The sequence below is a fragment of the Motacilla alba genome, chromosome 2, assembly GCF_015832195.1.
Source record: "Motacilla alba alba isolate MOTALB_02 chromosome 2, Motacilla_alba_V1.0_pri, whole genome shotgun sequence".
Taxonomy (NCBI): domain Eukaryota; kingdom Metazoa; phylum Chordata; class Aves; order Passeriformes; family Motacillidae; genus Motacilla; species Motacilla alba.
Genome location: NC_052017.1, coordinates 116,039,530 through 116,062,861, shown reverse-complemented (window position 1 = coordinate 116,062,861; position 23,332 = coordinate 116,039,530). Strand labels below are relative to the sequence as shown.

At 39.1% G+C, this 23,332-nt stretch overlaps 2 protein-coding genes across 2 annotated transcripts in view; both read left to right on the top strand.

The window, feature by feature from the left end:
• Nucleotides 1–6,827, top strand: part of TTPA (alpha tocopherol transfer protein) — a 36,124-nt gene extending 29,297 nt beyond the window's left edge. Inside the window, exons 6-7 of the mRNA XM_038126921.1 lie at nucleotides 2,977–3,087; nucleotides 4,512–6,827. Coding sequence (XP_037982849.1) covers nucleotides 2,977–3,087; nucleotides 4,512–4,685 — 285 coding nt within the window. The 3' untranslated portion in view covers nucleotides 4,686–6,827. The remainder of the gene's footprint in view (nucleotides 1–2,976; nucleotides 3,088–4,511) is intronic.
• A 136-nt stretch (nucleotides 6,828–6,963) lies between these two features.
• GGH (gamma-glutamyl hydrolase) lies at nucleotides 6,964–21,779 on the top strand. The gene is made up of 9 exons (XM_038127784.1): nucleotides 6,964–7,234; nucleotides 8,034–8,148; nucleotides 9,595–9,645; nucleotides 12,772–12,856; nucleotides 15,183–15,321; nucleotides 16,163–16,269; nucleotides 16,392–16,482; nucleotides 17,700–17,837; nucleotides 19,990–21,779. Exons 1-9 carry the CDS (start codon nucleotides 7,102–7,104, stop codon nucleotides 20,109–20,111), a joined length of 981 nt encoding a protein of 326 aa, XP_037983712.1. The 5' UTR covers nucleotides 6,964–7,101; the 3' UTR covers nucleotides 20,112–21,779.
• The last annotated feature ends 1,553 nt before the right edge of the window (nucleotides 21,780–23,332 follow it).

Genomic DNA, 23,332 nt, shown 5'->3' with positions numbered 1-23,332 from the left:
TTTTATTCTTCTATACCAGTAAATGCCCTCTAACTTCTGCTATTTTATAAGAACTCCCCCAACCTGTTACAACACAAGAATTTCATGACTGGAGGAGCAGATGAAGTCCAGTTTTGGAAGAATCTTGGTTTGTTATCCTGTTTCATCTCTTCTCTTCCATTCTTCTGTGCATTATCTCAATATTTAAAGCATTTATTCTTTTCTCAGAGAATATTATAATAGCATGCACTGTGAGCAATTAAGAGCAAGACACTCCTAACTTTTTACCAGTAGGGATGATGCTTATGTGATCTTCCATCTGCTAACAACAGAATATATAACGTTTATCTTCTGCTTGCTTTCTTCCCCACAACATGAGCATTGTTTTGTGCAAATCACTGTTACCTCACCTCCTGTTTATCACAAAACTTCACAGGACTTTACTGTCTTTAAGGCTTATTCCTTTGTGCCAAATTTAGTTGAACTTTGCCCCTGGATTTCAGAGAAAAAAAAAAGAAAATAAAAAAGGGGACAGAGAATTGACAGACAAGCTACAGTGTAGTCCTATAATCTTATTTTCCTTCAGAAGTTATGTTGAAAGTCAGTAACAATAAAACTGTTAGCCTGTGATGTGGAAATGAGCCAGAGAGATAATCTCTTGCTCTGATTTGGTAAGGTTCATATCTGAGATTCAATCAAAGCTTAGTCATTGAATTAATATCATCAGAACTTCAGATGTTCTTCCTTTCTGATATCTACTGTAAAACTTTATTGAAACCATTAGGTATTCCCAACTTTGCACATCTATAATAAGACCTCCTAGTGTTATGCAGTCTTGGGCCAGTTCTCATGAAAACAGGACAAGTGAGAGTGTTTCAGTTGATTTCTGAGGTAGCAAACATATTGCTGGTAATTTTTTTAACCTTGAAATAGAGCAGAAAGGAAGCAGAATAAGATTTGCAAGTACATCTAAAGGTTTCAATCCATTATCTTAAAGCAGGAAATTCTTTGACTATGATGTTTCCATCTTGACCTATTTCTGATTTTTTCAATGTTTTTTCAAACTTCTAAATGCTTATTCTAGCTATGGAAAAGGAAAATTAAAAATTGTGTGTTTCCAGTGTTCTTTTCTAAGAAGAAAAATTTTTTTTTGCCCCCTGATTCCTTTCCTCACTTTTAACTGGGTTTGTAAATTTTATCCAGAGATTATATTAGTGTTGTTCAATATCATACAATCATAGCATATGTTAAGTTGGAAGGGGCTCATCAGAATCATCAAGACCAACTCCTGGCCCTATGCAGGACACCCCAAGAGTCACACCATGTGCCTGAGAGCATTGTCCAAACACTTCTTGAACTCTTGTCAGGCTCGGAGCTGTGACCACTTCCCTGGGGAGCCTGTTCCAGTGCTCAACCACTCTCTGGGTTAAGAACTTTTTCCTCATATCCAATACAAGCCTCCTCTGACACAACTTCAGGCCATTCCCTTAGGTCCTGTGTCTGGTCAGGAGAGTGAAGAAATCTTCCCTTCCTCTTCCACTCACAAGGAAATTGCAGACTGTGATGAGGTTTCTCCTCAGTCTCCTCTTCTCCAGGCTGAACAGACCAAGTGACCTCAGTCACTCCTCACGCTACTTCACTGCTTCCCTTCCGGACTCTTCACCATCCTCTTGGCCCTCATTTGAAGCTCTCTAATAGCTTAATGTCTTTTTTATATTTTGGTGCCCAAAACTGCACACAGTGTTCAAGGTGAGGCTGGCCCAGTCCGGAGCAGAGCAGGACAATGCCCTCCTTTGCCCAGCTGGAGATGCTGTGCCTGATGCACCCCAGGACATGCTTAATGCACTCCAGAATATGCTTATAAGTAAAAGTTAAGAAACCTTAGTTTTAACCCAGTATTTTAGTCAAGAAATGTGTCTTGCAAATTACTATCCTGTATCAAGAAACAGAAGTTAATAGAAAGGAAGTAATGTACTAAGGAATGGAAAACATAGTATGGATAATAAGTGACATTATCTTGAAAAATCTGTTATCCCAGGCAGAAAGTTGTTCTGTGAAAATCATGATAGTAGGCTTTAAGTATATGATAACCCATAATAACATTAAGTGAACATACAAGCTGATAATTTTAAGGCCTTTATCATACATTATATCTAGAAGGAGTGGCACTAAAGAAATGTGTTAGCTTTGGGTTTTTTCTTCCTTAGAACTATTGAACTAGTGAGGAGATATGTTTGTGAGAAGTACCATTTTTATAAGCAGAAAACATCTCAGAGGTCATGCAGGTGGAATGTAAAGGGAAGCTGTACTTTCCCCACTGCACAAAGCTTGTTTTGAGCATTGCCATATTTTCTTTTAAATTTCAAAGATCTGGAACTTTTAAATGAATGCAAGTAGAATCCAAGCTGTTTTATATTATAAAGGCTGTATAGCAGATATTTTTAAAATTTCCTTAAAACAGTAATCTTGTTGTAAAGCTGAACTTCTGTCTTGGCCAAATTCCTAGTAAATTTCAAGGCTTATCTCTAAATTATAAATAAAACTTATTCAACTTAAAGTTAGTATTTTCAAGAGTATTATCCTTCAGGCTGTAAATTGCCAATAAAAGCACATAGCTAGATAGCGTTTTGCAAATTCGTAGCAGAATCTTGTGAAAAATTGTACTTCAGAAGGGCTGAGCACAAAAACTTGTGTACAATATTTATGTGCAATTTGGTGATAGTTTTCTTTTTTGTTTTTGTTTGTTTTTAATATTTAATTTCACCTCCTACTGAGGTGGTAAAAATGGTGAGATTTTTCCCTCTAATGGGAGCAACAAGGTAAGATTTTTCTAAATGTTGTTCTTAATCTACACTGCTAGAAAATGCAGGAATTGGCAAGGTCAGAAGAAATACTTTAATCTATGGACTGGACAGTTTTTACAGGCCTGTGGTTAGTAATAGATGTGTTTCAATAATGTTTTCTTTTTCTTATTCTGTTTTCCATGCATGCTAACAGGATTCCTTTCCACTGAAAGTTCGAGGTATCCACTTGATTAATGAGCCTTTATTCTTCCACCCAGTCTTCGCTCTAATTAAGCCTTTTCTCACTGAAAAAATAAAGCAACGGGTGAGTGCACACAAATATTTCTTTCTGCCACAAAACCCTTATATGACAATCTGCAGCACTTTCCTTAGGCTCTATTACTCCTGAGTACTGAAGAGCATAAATCATTTTTGTTTGTTAATGCCATGCAGAATTTAACAGTAAAGCATTTGCAGTTATTATTAACATAAGCGTTGCAAGTGGTGCTGTTATCACTATTCTGAAGAGAAAAAACTGTGGCACAAAGAGGTTTAATAATTTGCCTAAGGTCACATAACAATTCTTCTGCAGAACTAGAAAGAAATAGGCCCTGGATTTCCCACTACTCTGCCTATAAATGATAGAGAAAAATGATCACTGAACAGTATTTTATGGTCCAACTTGTGCAGAATTAGTAGAAGATAACTGTTTAGCTCTGACAGAACTTTAGAGGCATTTATGCATCAAAAATTGGTCAGACTTAGTTTCTGAGTTTTTTTTTCCAAATAGCTCCTTAGTTGCTTTAAATAGTTTTGCAGTTAGAGCTATGCAAATGTATTTGTATTTGGATACAAAAGCATGCCAAGCACTATGGTTTGTTGCAGCATAGGAAAAATATTGGAGTTTTCAGCTGGCACAAAAGTGAAGTGGTAACAGCAGGACTAAGGTACAAAAGAAGCAGCCCTGCCTATTGTTATTCTAATTCTGAAGCCTCCTTTTCTCAGCACATGGATTTTGGTTATTTGCAATAGCCACTGAATGCCAGGACAGTAAATCCTAGAAAACTATCAGACTGGAAGTAATGAACAAGGCTACAACAAAGCAAGAGGAGAAGAACCAAACCTACAGTATTGAAAGAGTTAAAGTGGAGAAGGAGTCCAGAATCCAGTTCCAGTTGGAACTGAAAGATAAGGACTGATGTATAGATTCTGTTGAGTATCTTCCTTGACACCTGTCTGAACCTACATACATACTACAGAATCTTGTTTTTAAATACATGTGGTAGGACCAGATAGTAGTGGCCAGGAGCCAGACAGGGCTATTTTCTTGGAAATGACTGAAGGGCGAGTACAAGATATCATGACAAAACAAATCACCAGTATTCCCATGGTTTAGTCAAGTTTAGCAGTTTGGATGTAGTGTGTACTCTCACCAGCATTGCTAAACCAGTCTGGAACAAGTGTATAGTTAGTTTTGCCTCCTGTGCTCACAGCTACATAAGATGCAGTTCTCAGGTTGTAGTCCATCCTTCACCAGCCTTCAGATTCAAAGGAGGACAGAGTTTGAGTACCTAGGGGAAACTCACAAGGGTAGTTCCACCTTTTAAGGAATTAATTATGAACAAATACACTTATTTAGTTAAACCAAGCTGGTGAGTTCAGCTCTTTCACTGAGATGCTTTGCTGCCTGTTCTCACTCAATAGTCTAGCATTCATACCCAAGTAAATGCTTTTAATATTTTGGTTTAGGTGTACATGCATGGAAATAACTACTTGCAGAGTCTGACTGAACACTTCCCCGTCAGCATTCTCCCACGGGAATATGGCGGGGAGGAAGTCTCCATTGAAGAGCTGGCCAAGGAATGGACTGACTTCATAATGGCATCTTCAGATTATCTTCAGAGCATTTCTCTGGTTGCCTAGGAATAACCTTAATGCAGCATTTTATCAATTCTTGAACGCTGGAATTAGAAATAAATTTAATATGAAAATTTCCATTGTGAATGAAACATTCACATTACATTGTGAAAGTATGTCTTTGCAGGGCACTCACTGTTATGTTGGCTGCACTTTTATACTAACTGGAGTCTATCAGTTTGTATGTCTGAAGAGATTATTGAATTTTACATGTTTGTCATGCTGTTTGTTATTGAGTAACTTGTATGCCAGAAGGCTGAAGAGTGCATAGGATATCAGATTCATACTGCTGCTGTTAGGTCTTTGGAGACAACTCATCTGTAATAATGTAGTCCAGCACCTTTACACTTAGCTCTTGTATCTTGGCTTGTCAAGACAATACAAAACAAAGAATAGACTGTGAATAGGGTAGTTTGTTGCAGAAATAGACTACAGGGCTGATTTACAAGGAGTGAAGGGGCTGCTTTTTGGGTTGATTCTCAGGGAAAAAATGCTGCTTTGTTAGTTTGTATCAAATGGAAAATTAGTCAGCAATAGTGTGATATTTGTGCTACTCTTTGTGCTGCTTGTGCAGCTTCCCTTTTTGTCCTAATTAACAGAGTAATCTTCAAGTTTTACAGAAAAACACCACGTACATATTCTTCAAAGGACAGTGTGAATCAGGGGGAGGAACTGATAAAAAAGTCATAACAACCTTGAAAATTTTGGTCACTTTGGACCTCAGCATAGGAGATGCTTGGTATTGTCATTTTATTTTTAGTACAGTAACTGTTGTTAACTCTGTTTTGTTTTTGCATAAGCACTATGTATCTAAGCATTCCATATGAATTTTCCTATTAATAAATCCATAAAAAATGCTTTTATCTCAGGTAGCTAGAGACTATAACTTCAGTTATTTTGTAATTTTTAGGATATTGGAGAGGTATATAGGCATAGGGAATAGAAATGAAACTATCCTATTATATTAGAAATGTCTTACTTTAGATCATGATTAGTAAGGCTTTATTGCAAGAGTCATTGGAAACTATTCTTTATTAGTAAGAGGAACATCTATGAAAGACCCCTTAGAGTACTTGTTGGTTGTAGTTTCTTCTGCTGTGGTAAGATCAATGCCAGAAATTCTTTCAAAACTGACAACCTCCTTTTTTTTTTCCCTTCCAATTTCCAAATTTCCTGAAGTGCCTTCTTCATTTTTCTCTTTCAAAATATTTTTGATATGGGGCCTAAATTTAAAGAAACCTTATTCAGATATATGATTATGTGAAAATGTATTTCAAATATGTTTCTTTTTTCTCAGATTTTGTGATCCTATCTTGTGATATACTGTTTTGTGATACAAAAGCTCCTTAAATAGAGGAGTTCAATGAACTGCGAATTCTTCTTTATAAGAAAATAGACTAAGTAGTCCGGTATCTGGCAATTGTTCAAGTGTGTAACTCAAGTTTCAAGTAATTTCCCAGCTGGAGACCCGAAGCTATTGTCTTAATATTACAGTCCTCCAATTTTAATCTGTGAATGTAAACTGCACAAAGAAATGAACCATGTTTCAGTGAACAAGAAAACTTAAACTTCTCCTATGAACCCAATCTCTGATTGCTACTGGTTTATGTAGCAGAAACCTCATTGGATTGCATATGTATATGCATATTTAGCTGGGGCTTTTTAATCTTTATTTGGACTTCACCAGCTCTATGAATATAAAATCCTAAATTGTCTTCAAAAATACCCTGATCCTGTTATTAAGTGGTAGCATGCTTGCCTAACTCAGCAGTTAGAGCACTGAGTCCTGAACTGTTAATTATTTTTTAATGTTTACATATTATATAAATGGTGGGAACTCTTAATTGCCATTGCTGCGAATAATAAGGACACAATATAATTGGAACATTTACGTAATGAAGTGAAGATATTGGTATGATGTGCGGCGGTGCCGCAGCTTTGAGCAGCAGCCAACAAAACGAAGACCCCTAAGTGCATTATTCTTTATAAACATCAGGAGTGCCTCTAAAAAAATAAAGTTCTTGTTAAACGGTATAAATATAATTTACTACTGACCGTAAGCACGATGTAATGCACAATTTAATTTTATTTTTCCTCTGTTTTAACTGTATTAACATATGCTTTAATTAATAAACCCTTTCTGGTCGAACCAGCCTCGTCTGTCGCGGATACGAGCGTCGCTTTCGCGGAGCAGCAGGCGGCCGTGGGGGCAGAGCCGCGGGCGGGGCAGCGGGCCGGGGCTGCCGGGGCTGTCGGGACTGCATTTCCCAGCGAGCCGCGCTGCGGGCGGGCCGGCAGCTGCGTGCCGCAGGGCGGGCACCCAGCCCAGCCCAGCCCAGCCGGCAGCCGTGCCCGGAGGCGAGCCGTGCTCCGTGCCGAGCCGAGCCGTGCCCGCAGCCGTTGGCCGTGCCCGGCGCTGGCCATGGGGCCCCCGGCAGGGCTCGGGGCCGCCGCGCTGCTCCTGGCGCTGCTCCTGGCGCTGCTGCGCTGCGGCTCCGCCGCCTCCGTGGCGCGGCGCGACCGCCCGGCGGGGCGCAATGACAGACCCATCATCGGTAAGGGGCCGGGGGGACCGCGCTCCCTGCCTTGGTCCTCAGGGAAGCGTCTCCCGGAGCCGAGGTTTGGCTAGAGGTGGTGCGAGCAGCGTTACGCTGTACGGGCTTTCTCGAAAAAAGCTTGCTTGAGAGATGGGACAGTGCTGAGCAGTCATGGCAGGGAAGCCGGGTCTTAGTCAGGTAATGTGTGTTTGTGTGGTACCTTGTGACGCACGGGGCGCCGTAATTGATGCCCCGTTGTCTCGGTGCCTGCAGTTCCTGTGGGCAGTAAATGTGTCGCTGCTAGCTGCCATATAGGAAATGGGAGCTTAATTAATTAATAAGAGTACGGGTCTTAGGAGGAGCGGCTGGGGTGGTTTGGGCAGGAGAAGAGAAGGCTCCGGTGTGACCTTATCGTCTTTACCATTGCCTGAAAGGAGGCTGGAGCCGGGTGGGGGTCGGGCTCTTCTCGGAAACTAGCAACGGGACAAGAGGACAGTCTTTTAAGCTACCTAGGGGAGGTTTAGGCTAGACATGATGAAGAATTTCCTCACAGGAGGGGTGATTAGGTACTGTAATGGACTGCCCAGGGAGGTGGTGGAGTCACCGTCCTTGTAGGTGTTTAAGGAAAAACTGGACGTGGCACTTGTTTCATGGTCTAGTTGACCATGGTAGGTGACATCCTACCAATTTGTAGGTTGGATTTGATGATCTCAGAGGCCTTTTCCAAGCTAATTGATTCAGTGATTTTGTGACTTTTCTTTCAGTGTGTTGCATTTGCCATTTGTATGGTGCTAATTTTCTTCCTTGGACCCTTCAGGGATATTGTCACAGGAATGTCACTTTGATGAGTACCAGCGATTTGGAAGATCTTATATTGCGGCTTCATATGTGAAGTTTGTGGAATCTGCCGGTGCTCGAGCTGTGCCTATAAGGTACATTTTTTTTATCCTTATGAGTGGATAATAATTGCATTATGTAAGGTATGTATGATTTTAGAGGCACAAAAAGTAGTTCTGCTGTTTTTCTGAGTGTGTATTGCTCCTCAAAGATGATTTGAAGATGCCACATTTCTCAGAGTTCCAGAAGTTGGAATAAAAGCAGAGTGAGGCATACACTTTTTAATACTTCTCCTTACGTTGCTAGTCTTTCTTTGAAAAGTTCTATTTTTTTAATCAGTAAAATTGCCTTCTGTCGTTTGCTTGCATGTTTTTTGAAGTTAGCTATATTCAATGTACAGTGTAGTGCCCCACAAACACACATAAATACCTAGATACATAGATGTAGATATCTTTTTTTTTTTCCCCACATTTTGTAGCCCTGGAATTCAGGGAATCAAGGAAGGCTATCAGTACTCCTTTTGGAAAACAAAATCCAGTTCTGTTCAAACTATGGGTCACTATCTTCTTGCATTTTGTTTGGTGAAAAGTAGCTGAGTAAGTAACAGCTGACAGTACTTCATACCCATGCTGAGCTATAAAATATTAAATTCACTGAAACCAGATGGTAAAATTATAAATTTCTCTACTTAAAAACAATACTAATACAGCTGCAGGAAAGCAAAACAGCATGTATCTACGCAGTCCAATAAGAGCACCACTTAAGTGCCTGAATTAGAAGCCAGCATTCCTCATGTAGCTGCTGGAGCTTTCAGAATGTTTGCTGACCAAAAGCTTCACTGCTGAATGGATGCTTCTAATTCTGGCAATTAAGTTACTTGCAGCAAAGCTGAACACTTTCACTTACAGCAACTTATCACACCTCTGCAGAAGTGTGGCCATCTGTGCTGGTTTTGGCTGGGGCAGAGTTAATTTTCTTCACAGTAGCTGGTGTGGGGGTGTGTTTTGGATTTGTGCTGAACACAGGGTTGATAATATAGAGGTGTTTTTGTTATCACTGAGCAGGGCTTACAACAGAGCCAAGGCCTTTTCTGCTTTTCGTGCTGCCACGCTGGCAAGGAGGCTGGGGGTGCATGGGCGTGACCCACTGTTTGCAGCTCTGCCCTTCTTGGGAGTCAGTTGAAAACCGGAGTTGCCGGTCTGCAGGAAATAATAACCATGCCATTCATGTAAATAGTACATTTTTCAAGTGTCTAGCAAAAGGGTCTCTGAGTACCTCATCAGGAACTCTACTTGACTGGGCCCTATTTTCAGTCTTGTGGATTGAGCTGTTTCAAGCGAAATGTTTCATTTGATTTGTGTCCATTTTACTCTGTTTAAAGCATGCCTTCTGCATATTTTCTGTGTCAGACCTTTCTGTTCAATAGAAATTGCCTTCTGCATATTTCCTGTGTCAGACCTTTCTGTTCCATAGAAATTGTATTTTTCTGATCAAATATATGTACATTGTATGTATTCTTTAATTATTTTTTGGTGTTTCAGGTTAAATCTTACAGATGAAGAATATGATAAAATCTTCCACTCTATTAATGGGTAAGTCTTGAGCACTGATTTTCTGTTGAAAGGCATGATGGTTCTGGTTTTGAGCTCTGCTGTGTTCTCAAGAACATTGTCTTCCTACTCTCTTGAGAGGTTGTGCTGGTCACTGCAGACATGAAAATATATTCTAAGACACAGAATGCACTATTTTATCCAGCATTGGTTTGCTGCCTTTCCTTCCTTGAGGAACCCATCAGATAATCTGCAACAGTGCCAAGGCTCATCTTGGCATTCCTTCGTGCTTGTCTGCAGACAGGGAGAAATGATGTTATAGTTACGAGCAATTTTGCAAGTGGGATACTCAACTTCCTCTTTGTTAATTTTTCTGTCTTCCTCATTTGACCTGTCATCTTCATTTCGACGGTAATAGCACTTGCTTAGTATTTCGCCCCTGTTTCTACCCTTTCTTCCCTCTTTCAGTCCTTTTCATATCTCCTCTATTATAAAAGTTTCTGATTTCCAGTCTCTCCTACTCTTTTCTCCATGTGTGTTCTCTCTGTTGCCACTTGAGTGGTCTGTCTTGCCTTTTGTGATTCTGTGTCTTAGGTCTTTGTTAGAAAAACTTCCTGGTTTTCAGGGGATCTGTGGCAACTGACCACCACTGTGTTCTTCCTTTTAAAATGTGGGATGATGTGACCTTGTCTAACAGATTTTATTGTGTACTAAACAAAGTCAAAGCCTTTTATGTTTTTTCAGTCTTGTGCTGAAAGTGCACTTCAGAAGAGCGAAATCAGCTGATGCTACACTTCACAGCCATGGTGGTGTGTGAGGCCAGAGCATGTGATTGGGCTACTTGTCATGAGATGAGCATCTTAAACCATGAATACATTTGTTAAGCTTATGCATATAACTAGACTGTTAATCAGCATGCATAGACCTTGCAGATTTTGACCTTTGGCTGTCTGGGAAGTGCATTGTCCTCCTACATCAACATGCCCCGGACACTTAGACTTGGGTCTTTGCAGTCTTGTGCTATAAGCAAGTGTAAGACAGTGATGCTTTTCTCTGCTGTGTGCTGTTGGGGACAAAATGAATAATTTCCTCCCTTTCTCATGGCTACCAGCTTCACTTTGGTTGCCAAAAGGGCTTTCCACCAATGGAGTCTCTCACTGTTTCTACCTCACCACCTATATCAATGCAGAAGAAAGTGTTTGGAAAGTAGATTCACTTTCTTTATCCTTCTGTCCTTGCAGTCAGAAGTCAGTTGAATTTGTGTTATGTAGGTGAGTGAGGATGGTCTACATTTCCTTCTGTGACCCTCTACTGTCACCTGTTGGCTTCCATGTTAAAACTGTGTAAATAACGAAAAGGAGCTCTGGAGGGAATGACTTATATTCTGTGAAAATTCAGAATAAGGAGGAGATACATTGATCTTTCACATTGTTCTTTGAAGTTGGAAATTATTTACTATTAAATGCTACCTTCTTAAAATCATGAAATTTACTGTATTGAAGACATAATTTTATGAATGTACTCCTGAGGTAGGAATTGAAATGCCCAGTGGAAATCATCAGCTCTAACCAGGCAGTGATACTGGAATACATGTAGTTGCATTTCAATCTGCTTATGACAATGTCAAGCCATTATCATTGCTACTTAATGGGTTATTTCCTTTTTGCATTAGCAAAAATGACAGTCAGTTTTCCTAATTAGTATAGTCCAGGTTTTGGTTTGAACAGGTGGAGTGAATTTCCTACCACTTCCAGGTAAAGATCACCTTATTTGTCTAATTAGATCTCTGAAGAAACCTGTAATCTGGCCTGTTTTGAAAATACCTTCACCTGTGTTAATTTTCAGTGTTGACACTGGGAAGTAAAGTTTTTTTGTATTTTTGTGAATACTACTTTTCCACCAAATACTTGATGGCTTTTACATGAACCTGTGCATTATTCACTTGAAAAAAAAAACCCCGATCACAAGGGTTTGAATGCATATTTGCTCTGCAAATGCTTGGGATCATTTGAGATGTTATTTGTTTCTAACTGCTCGTTAGTATCTCACTGATTCAGATTGCATTTTCAGAGCACAGGAATGTAGAGAAAATCCTACACCTGTTTCAGTAAAAAATCAGCAATTAATGGATATGACTTGAGTAAATCCAACTGAGGTTCTGCAGCAGTAGATTAAGGAATGCTCACACATCCAGTTTTGTTGGTTCTGCAGGCACTGCTCCAGTTACAGTCAGGAGAGGCTTCCCTTATTTCATGTTACTCTTTCTGATGGTACTTGATTATATTCCATGTCATCATGTGTCCATGTGAATTCTCTGCTAGACTGTGCTGAAAGTTTTTCTTCTGTGATTTTTTTTGGGTTTGGGTTGCCACACAGGGAATTGTCATTCCTGATTATATTTTGTGGTGGAGAAACCTTGTGCACTTTTGTAATGAAATTGTCCCTGAGATTGTCTTCCTTAGCTCTGTGGGATGCTGTGTGACCAAAGGTTACGGTCAAATGTACTTTTCTTCCTTTTTGATAAGAACTTTTTGATCTTATTGTCTCCAATAAGAAGGTCACTATGCCAGGGCCACAATTCTATTTTTCTGAAACTGGACAGAATGAATTGAGATTTGGGCTGGAGTTATAAAGTGGTAGTGAGAGCCAGCTGAGAGTCAGGATAGGAAATGACAGTCGTGGCTTGCAACCCTTTTGTATACCAGCTGAAATCTTTGTGTTTTATGTATTTTCTTCTTACTTTCTTCTTTCATATGTGGCATTAGGCTTGATCTGTACTTTGTGATAGAGTAACCATTCTTCAGTGGAAGAACGCTAAGAACACTGTGATTAAGTTAAAGACTGAAACACCTAAATTTAGCTGTCTGCCAGTGCACTAGCTGTCAAAATTCACATAATTAATGGAATGCTAGCCAGTGGAGCTGACAGGGCTGTTCAACCTACCCACCACTCAGGTGTCTGCTCTGGAAAACCTATTTGAATCTCTAGTGACTCTCCTGACTAGATCCCTGCTGTCCATAATGGGAGCATAGATGCCTGTCTGTAGATTTCTGGAACCTAGACCTAAACAGTGCCCTTAAAACTGCTGTCAGACATTTCTCTGTGTACATTGTCCAAGTTTTGGATTGATCACTGTTGCTAATTATATTCTTGGATGTTGTCGTTCAGGATACTTCTTCCTGGAGGTGGTGTGGATCTTAGGACTTCAGAGTATTCAAGGGTTGCTAAGATGTTTTACCACAAGGCCTTGGAGGTAAGTACTAAGGAGCAGTTGGTTGTTGTTATTATCACTGCTCAGAGATCAAAATGACAGGTTCATATTTTTCATAATTTTGCACTGTTATTCAGTAGGTTAACTGTAGGCCTGAAAATAAGTAACTTAATTCTGGCTTCTGCATAAAACTTCTGCATTAATAGCTTAGGATTCAGACTTATGACACCCACTCCTATTTTATGTTGTGTTATGGTCTTAAACTCCTGAGTTCTTCAGGTGAGAATGGTATTGTTTGTTCCTTGTACCTGAGGCTTTATGGCTCTGTGTGAACTTGGCAATGAGGAATTGCTCTTCCACCGTTGCTGCTGACTTTCCATCATCAGGCAAGGAGAGTGCAGGCAGTGGCATTCACAGGACCAGTCAGCTGCTGCAGTTCAGTAATTGAGCTCCCTTTGCTCTTCAGTCCCTGTGGCACTAATGTTTTTATTCTTTTGTCTGTCTTTATTTGTGGTGAGTCTTGCAAAGACTGTCTCAGTTTTACGTGAAACGATTTCATTTGTCTTTCTGGAACTGCTCTCTGTGTGAACTGCAGCCTGTGCCTTGGTATGCAGCACTGGGGCAAGGGTTTCTTGTGGTTTGTTGTACAATTATGAAATTATGTTTACATTTCACAATGATGAACTGAATTGCCTGTGTCACTTTATGATCAGAGAGACAGGTTTATTAGCTGATATGTGTACTACTAGTGACTGAAAGGCAGAAAATAATATTCAGTTCATCCTAGGTAACACTTTCTGACAAAGGATGGTTTTTTCCTTGCTGTTTGTGATAATTTTGTGTTTTGATATTCATCTTTCAAATCTTAATTGCTATAAAATATTTCTAGTTTTTACTTGTGTAAGGTAAGCTACAATAGTCAAGAGTATCTTTACAAGTACAGAATGACTGAATTTTATCTTTTCCAAAACATGAGGGGTCCTTTTCATTTGCAAATGTTCACAATGAGAAATTACTTTGATCTGGCTCTGCTTTAATATGAATAGATGATGTGAAATCCCCTTTCAAGTCTATAGAATTTTACTACTTAGGGAAAAAATCTAAATGAAATACTGTTTTTCAGCTCTTAAATTAGATTTTAAAATGTGATGTCTTGAGTGTTGTTTAATATGTGCTTAGCCTCCAGGCCCTAGTTTATTTTAAAAAATAAGAGGGGGGAGGAGAGGGGCACAAAAGCTTTGTTTCAGTTGTAATTTGTTTTAAACTGTAGTTTATTTTTTGCCTTCAGTAGTTCTAGTCCTCACTTGCAACTCCACTGTCTGTTTTTCATGTAAGTTCTGTGTCTCATTATACATTAAGGGTGGTCATGAAGACTTTTCAGCCCTATCAGCCTTTTTTCTGTACGTCTTCCTTGTTTTGCTGTGAGAAGAAGTAGCTCTGTGAGCTTTTATTACTATACTGTCAGTAATGCAGTAGGGGAGCAGTATTATTCTGAGCTTGTCATTTTAGCTTTCTCAGAAATGGCTTTGAGCAGCAGCAGCTCTTTGGGGGTGGTGTGTGTGTTGTGGTATGCATAAATTAAAAATGTTTAGAAATGAGTTAAGAAAAATTAGTCAGGTTTCACAAGTACAGGAGTTCTGAAACATCCCAGTCTGCAACATATGCTTACTATCAGGTGTAAACCATTTAAAAATGCAGATTTCCACTGCATGTATGCACCATGCTTAATTAGGTCACAAGAAATTAGTTGTGTTCTTGGTTTTTTGCTTTCTTTTTCTCCTTTTTGCTTTTTTTCATATTGTTTTCACATTGACCTGCCAATTTTTATTCTTTTGAAAATGATTGCTGCTTTTTAATGTTGCTTAAATGTACACTTTGTCTATTTGGAACACAGGTCTAAACTTGCTAGCTAAATAATCCTATAGATATGTCATGTAAGACCACAGCTATGCCAGTAGTAGGATTCATGTTTTTTTAATACAGTTGGGTGGGCACAGACGTTGCAAAGGTCCCCCTGGCTGTGTGATCACAGTGTGCTTTGTAGAAAAGTTTGAATTGTAACGTGCACGCTTTCCCTCAAAATGGTGACAGACTCTTCTGTGTCCCTTCTAATGATTGCTTTTTTTAGAGAAATGTTGCCATTTTGTGGTTTCTGTTTAGGCTGCTCTCAACAGGACTTGTAGAGCAGAGCAGTCAAATCAGTATTCACATTAGGCTCAGTTTGCTGCTTCAAAACTCATAAATATCCTTTAGCCTTCATATATTCTCACCTACACAAAAGCAAGTAAAAAGAGTAGGAAGTTCTTATCAGTCTCTTTTCTGTAGATTTTCATTACTGTTTCCTTGTGTCGTTGCTTTTATTTTGTAGGCTAACGATAAAGGAGATTATTTCCCAATATGGGGAACATGTCTTGGACACGAAGAGCTTACGTATCTCACAAGTGGTGAAATTTTACTTGTTCATACCAAGACGAATGGTTTTTCACTCCCTCTGAACTTTACCACAGGTGAAAAATTCATTACATCTCATGTCTGAGCTTTGGTAAGAGGTGTTGTGTTTCGTTCATGATGAATATTATGGGTGAATGGTTGCGAGGTTCCTGCTAATTATTTTCTGTTAAATTCTTTGTTATTGAGTTGCATCGACTGTTTTTGTAAAGTCAGTGCAGCTGTCACTTCTTAAGCAGAGGAGTGACCACAAGCCATTTGAAACCAACAGCAGTCAGCAAAGACCGAAGTTGTGGCTCTTTGAGTCATTTGAAAATTCAGACCAACAAAATAATGTCTGCTTTTTGTTACCAAGTTCACAAAATTCACAGGTTCAAATCCCGTTAAGCTCAGAGAGCAGGTGATTTTAAATTTTGGAAATCACGTCTTTCCTCATGATGAATAGTAGCGTTACTGTCCCATTTGAACAGTATTGAAATCACAGAGATCCCTTGAGATAGAGCTGTGGCACTTGGCAGCAGTGGTAAAGTGTGGCCTCTGTTGATACTTTATCCTTTGTGAGTAATCAAAAAAAATGTAGCATTCAAAAATTCTGTCACTTGTGCTCATTGTGAGTGGAAAGGCTGCTGAAATGAGTGTCAAAGAATGATGCTTATTTTTTTCTCTCTCTTAGTGAGAACTTTGGATCTTCTCTGGGTCAAGAGCAGTAGACAGTGGTAACAGCATATTGGAAATCTGCTGTAGTTATTTCACTGATATTTCTTGCAGGATATTCTAAAATAATAAAGATTTACTGCTGGAAAAGTCTAATACCGCATTTTATTGATTGTCTTCTGTGAGTATAAGTCCATCTGAGACCAATTTCAGTAATGGAAAATACAATTTTTTTCTTTGTAATAGCTGCAAAAGACAGTAAAATGTTCAGGAATTTCCCTGATGATGTATTGTACGCACTTGCTACTGAGCCATTGACATCAAACTTTCATGTATGGAGCCTCTCCATGGAGGTATTTGATCTTTTTATTTCCTGCATACAAACACCTTTTTTTTTTTTTTTTTTTTTTTTGTTAAAACTAGAGATAAATAAGCAAATAACACCTTTTCCCTTTTCCCCCTCTCCCTATCACAGAATTTCACCAATAATGAAAAGCTTCGTAATTTCTATAAAGTTCTGACCACTAACACCGATGATGAAGTGGAGTTTATATCTACCATGGAAGGTAAGGAAATTCATTTCCTTTGGAAGCCGTAACAACCTAGTTCTTCAGGGCTGTTGTGGCATGGGTGTGAATTTGTCTTGCAGGTTGTTCAAATAGCAGGGTGAGCATCAGTCCTGTCAGTGCTCTGGCTATGAGGAGCGTTTCTGTTTGCAGGGATATTTTATCTTTTGAGTACAGTGAGCCTTACTACTATTCCTACCCACTGTTCCCCTTCCAGATACGCTGTTACAGGTTAGCACTGGTGTATTTGAGCGCTGTGATGTGAGCTGCACAGCTCTTGTGCTGCAGAAGTTGAATCCCTGTGCAGTGTCTCTCAGTCAAGCCGTGCTTGCCAGCTGCCTGCTTAAGCTAGCGTTTCCCTGGTGCTCTCTGCTGTATGGGAAAAGCACTCCAGGCTGCAGAGGGAGCGGCAATATCCCTCATTACCTTAGCAACAATGCTGGTAATTGTCCTCCTCCAAAAGCCTTTTGCATGACTTGTTTTGTCTGTTTTGCACTGGGCTTGCTCAGCTCAGGAAACAAGTTACCTCTTCAGGGAGTGTTTTATCTTCATGGGTGCACCACTAGCAGCCCTGTTGTAGGACCCAGCTGTCACCAATGGGATTCTGCTGTGTGGCATCCTGGCTGGCCTCCAGAAGAGAAGAATAGCTCTTTTATCAGCAAACCTGATTAGGCTAATGACAGGCATCACCGTGCCTGCAAGCAGTTTGTCACAGAGCAGTCATCAGCTGCTGTGCTGCTATTCCCTGGAAGAGAGCTAAGGACTGACTCCCCCAAAATGTATCAGGCCTGGCTGCAGCAGATGGGAGCTGCCCTGGATTGACTGGGCCTTCAAAGAGATACTAGGACTTGGATCTTTCCCATGGAACTGACATCCTATATGGTTGGGAATGCTGTGTGATGCTGGCAAGAAGATGGGAAGCTTTGAGACTGATATACTTCAAACGTTATTTTTTAGTGTGTGTATACATTAATTCTGAAATGAATAATCAAAAAAAATATGCACAAATATTTTCTTGTGTGGAATGAGAGCCTTCTTATACAGTATATTTCTTTTCCTTCAGTTCTACTATGTGTTTCAACTTGCTGTTTAAGCTTTTGTGAAACTGTTAATAAGTGAGGTATATTTGTAGCTTATCCTGTAAGTTTACTTTGCAGTAAGATTAATTACATGATTCTTAAGGCACACACCTTTACACACTTTGTGTTTTGTTGTAGCATACAAATATCCAATTTATGGCATGCAATGGCATCCAGAGAAAAACCCTTTTGAGTGGAAGGATTCCCCAGGCATTCCACATTCTCCATCTGCTGTAAGAGCAGCGTATTATATGGCTGACTTCTTCGTTAACGAAGGTAAAAAGTTTATTATCTATAAATGTTGGGGGCTAGAGTGAAGCATTACTGAAAAACTTTGAAGACAGCAGACTTTTTTTTCAGCTGTCAAAGTTCAGTACCTCGTAGTGCTTTCTGAGAAGATTATTCTGCAAGCTTTATAGGCTTATAAAACACCAAAGGATACTAGAAATAGAATGGTTTAGTGAAAGTAACATCAAAAGGCCAAGCATTCCACAAACTCTTTTCACTAGGCTGGCTCGAAAACATTGTTCTATGACTTTCTACCATTTCAAAATATCCCTGTAACATTTTTGCCTCTCTTGCACAAAGACAACAAAACAAAAAAACTACTCCATTCATAATTCCAGGGGCTTCTTCAGTTCCAAACTGCCTTGCAATCATTCGGTGTGTTCTCAGTTTGCTTGCAAAATGCATACACCAGGACTATAAATAGGGCTTAGGCAGTATGGATGTGTCAGAGGGGTGCAGTATGTGCCCTACAGTTGTATTCTATAGACAGCACAAGGAGTTTTTGAATTTTACAGAGCTGTTAATTTTTTTTTGGTTTATACTCTAAGAATCTGGAAGTAATTAATGCATAACATTTTGGTCGTTTATGACACTTCCCATCTGTTTGTTATAAATAAGCAGGATATAAATAGAGGAGTATTTGAAGGAATCAAACTTTATTCCTTAATTTATCCCTACTAAATTATTCTGCTGGACTATTTTATGAAATTGTCTGACCTCCTTGATGGGGACTGTGAATAACATAGTAATTAAGCTGGTTGAGTTTGGTCTCTAGACTTGGTCTCAAATCAAAAGAGTCAACTTAATGAAGAAACTAGATAGTGATGTAAAAAAAATGCAATTTGTGCTGACCTGGTCAGTGAGAGTGTAGAAATAAAATTTGCATTTCACACAAATTCAAGGTGCTTCTTTGCATAAAGTAGTCCTATTCCTCTTTGTGAAAAATGTAGCAAAACCATTTTCATAGGGAACTTAGGGCCAGGCAGAACTGAGCCTCTGAGCAGCCTGGTCTAGTGGAATGTGTCCCTGCCCATTGCAGAGGGATTGGAACAAGATGATCTTTAAGGTCCCTTCCAACCCAGGCCATTTTATGAGATGGCAGACTGTGACAAAAACAAGGGGGGAAACAGAAGAAAATGCAGTATAAGTCTGGTTTTAATTTTATAATCTAATACTAGAATGCAGTGTGTTCTCTGGCTTTGTTTGCTACTTGCTCAAGTGTCTGTCTGCAGACTGTACTCCCAGTAGAAGTAAGCTTGCTCAGGCCATTATCCAAGTTAAGTGGGCCAAAACAAGTGCCAGCTCTGCTTGTAAATCCAGTTGTAAATCCAATTAACTGTGTGTGAGTTCTGTTACACAGGTGTGCACATCCAAGGAGCTTGTGCAGAGTGCCACACAGATCTGTCACTAGGTTTTGGATCTACTCCCCTACAATTCTGGTAGAGCAAACTTTCTTCAGCCAGCGTTGTCCACCCCCATCTTTTCTACCAAATCCTAAATTACTCTTCATGGCCTCCCCAGTCTTTTGGGAAGGTACTGAAACATTAGCTGTTCCTACTGATTACTTCATGTCATAACTTTACAATGAGTAACTGACATTTTTAGCTAATGTAAGGCAGAATATTTTCCCTAACTTTGAAAATAAACCACAAGATGAAAAGTGTAAACTGTTTTCAGCCAGTAAAAATATACTCATGTGTGATCACTTAGTAACTAAACCATTCTACTGAAATACCATTTTTGTATCCATCCATCCATCATTAATTTTAATTTCTGTGGAGTCGCCAGCTTGACAAATCAGGTGAGAATTCAGTTTTATTGTTTTATTGTTCTCATCAGCACAGTCCATGCAGCTTTCAGTAGGTTGATGCATTTCTTCCAGAGTTAAAGGTTTTTCTGGTAGATTCTGCCAGTATCTTGTGGATAACTATTTTTTACAGTCTTGACTTTAAATTCCCCCTCTCCAGTTATAAAAGATGCTGTAACCAGCATTCTGAAGATGTATCTTCACAGTTCTTCACGTACAAGCTACTGTAATTCCATTTGTTGTTTTGCTACACAAAATCACTTACTTTGCCAAGATAAATATTGTTGAGGAAGATAACATTAAAATGATCTGTACTTTTACAATGTTTTACAGCCAGGAAGAGCATGCACCATTTCTCCAGTGAAGAAGAGGAAACAAAAGAATTGATCTATAATTATAATCCAGTTTATACAGGAACATTTTCTGCATTTCAGCAAACCTATTTTTTTGATTGAGTATCTTGTCAAAGGTGCAGTGTTGTTATTTATAAATGGAATTATTTGCAAACATTGTGTAATTAAGCTGATATAGTGACAGAAAGCTAGAACAGTTTTCCTTTACAATGATTTATTCTGTGTATCTTCTGCACTATTGAAACATTAATATATAAATTTACATTCAATAACATAATAATCATCTTGGATCACACTTTTAAGGCAAGCTACAGAAAAATGTATTTTTCTTCCAGGAAAGAGGACTTGACTATGCTTATAAACTTTGAAGTAATCACCTTTGGTACAAGGAAAAGCTTTCATAAATTTTAAAACATGAGATTTGCCTTTGTAAAATGTTCTGGACTATGATAGCACTAGACTCTTAGATACATTGTGTAGTAAAATCCTGTCCTTTTCAAATGATTTAACAAATGAAACTCATGGATTTGTCATAGATATGTGTATGCAGCCAAGTTCTTGACAGGGACTCCGTTGTCATTTCAAAAACTGACCAAAATAGTAAGGCATGACAGCAAACAGATTTTTTTTTGCCTAAAAAGCTCATTATGTCTCATTTGTGAAACTGTTTCTCTTGTACACTGAGCATTATTTGGAGTCCTTATACTTTGTGAGGCCTTCATATCACAAATACCACATAAAATAAGTAAGTTTGGAGGGCGTAGTTCAGTGCTGATTCCACTTTCAGTTCTTTTCAATTCAGTTTTATACATCCTCCAAGAATTTGTCATGGAGTAACTGGAGTCAGCAGCCAGATATGAGATGCAGACATTCCTTTGTATTTAAAAGAATGTAAACTTAATTTTTTCTCTGAAGTGTCTGACTTTTCTCCCATAGCTGGGTAGAATTTTCACTTGAAGTCAAGAGGTAGTTTGGCACTATATTAGTAAACAAGGTAGGTTCTTTCTGTCTTGTTTAATAGTTCTGTGCAGCTAGAATTTAAACAGCAGATGAATGTATATGAGAAACCTATTAAAGGTGACACAATGTGATAATAGCAATTGCATGCAATACACCAACACTGTTTTCTCTCTGCTTTGCTCCAGATCTGGTGAAAGTTTTGTTCAGTGGTTTTGTGTGTTGTCCAAAAAGGAACTAAGATTAGACAATCAAATGTAATTCTCCTCTCCAGCATAGCTTCCAAACTCTTGTTAACATTAACAAGGATTTGGAGTTTATGAAGAATTCAGGTTTATAAACTTCAGCTCTGTTTTCTAGAACTTCATACTCTCAGGTACCGTATCTGAATAAGTCTGCTAAGTTTCTCAGGTTTTTCAAGTAAAACACTCTCTAACTTGTTCTTCATCATGAAACAACTGCATAACAGAATGTGAAATGCATCCATTTTAAAAAATATGAGGAAACATTAACTGTGACTAGCAGAGAAACACTTCTAGATAATTACAAGCTTAAACATGAGATATTTTTACATTTGTCTTATCAGCCAACTTAGTAAGTGGTTATCTTTTCTTGCAAGGGAAATGTCTTCAATGGTAGTAGTTATTTCCTAAATGTGTAACTATAAAGAGTATTATGTGTAATATGATGAGAGAAGTTTATCTGTTATGAATTTATAATGTCTTTCCTTTATATGCTTTCTCTTGTAAAGCCTTATTTGATGATATGCATGATTTTTCCATAATACATGGAATAAACTTTATTTCAAGCAGACCTGTATTTTTGTCATCTTTTAGATACCACTGGTGAAGCACTGACAATAGTCATTGTTTTCTTGTTTCCATCTGTGATAGTCATGAATCAGGAGGTTACAACCTGTATCTACCTTCTGTGGTCATGCCAGCAAGTCAGGGTCAGGATGAGTGAGATCCATGGCCTGGCACAGACATGCCCAGGGCACAGGTACCCTTGCCCAAGGCTTGACCTTAAATGCACTTTAATGTGACTTCTGAGACAGGGGCAGGAGCTTTCAAGAAGGCTTCCCACAGTTCATTCTCACAGAGCCTTTCCACAGCCCATTCTCCCAGAGCAGGCTCACCCCAGGGGCAGTGTCAGACCTTGCTCAACACAGGCAGCCAAACCCCCACGAAAGTGGGAAGGGGCTGCAGCACTCTCAGGGCTCTGAAAGCTATAAGCAAAGAAATTTCTGTCTATTCCTTATAATACCCAATATCTTCCATCATGTTCTCCAGCCAGAAACAAACTGCAGAAACCCAGAATTGTCTAGCATTCACCTAACAGTGAGTTTAAAACTTTGTTTTAAGGAAGCCCTCCCCTCTGCTCTGTGTTGTACAATATGGTTTTTCATCAACTCCTAACACAGTTTTTAGAAATGCTGGGGAGATAAGAAGAGCCTGTGACCATACTTACAGCTTATTGAGCCTGGTATATGAGCCTAACCAACTTGCTTGTTGCTGTGTGGGAAGAACATCCACTGATCAGCAAGGTAACCCTAATATGTCTTGCAGACCATATTAAATCATTCTAAGAAAGAAAAGTTTGAAATAGTTTCCTCCTTGGAGTATTCTGCTCTTCCCACTAGATGGCCTCCAAGAACCAATATTTTCTGCTATTTTGTGATTGGGTGTGGTTGTGTCGCTCTAAAGTTGAGTAAGATATTTACTGTACTGTGGTATGTAGTGGGGTGTTTGGGATGTGGGGGAAGAAGAAGGGAGGAGACAATAGCACTGGAATCTTATTAGCAGAACTGGGCATACTGGCAGGATTCCATGAGAGAGTCTGAGCATTGAATTAATTCAGCTGGGATTAAATCATGTTTCCGGTGAGTATTTAAACCATTCAAGCATTAGCTGAAAGTGGCTGGAATTACATCTGTCTTTCCAGGTGGTTGTTCCTCCCCTTTAGCTATAGAATCTGTCTTGGTTCCATTTTCTGTAAATATGAAACTAGCTCATGCAGAACAGGACAGACAGCTTAGATGGGAAGAAATGAGAACTTATCTCAGAAAACCTTTGTCTGGAGGCAGGAAAGACCAGTTTAAATTCCTTCAGGTAAGGAAGAAATTAAATAGAAGAAACATCCTGAGTAAAGTGCTGTAAGTATGGAGTTAAAGAATAAGAGGAAGAGCTTGAACCACAAGCTTCATTGTGAGGAAAAACAAATCACAAAACAACTTGCCCAAACCCCCACCACTTTTGGGCTGACAAGGTATGCAAAATTCCCTGGCAAGGTAGTGAATCCAAAGCAGAAGTTACTGTCCAAGCACTTCTATGTTGAATACCATATTTTTTAGGTTAACTTTTAAC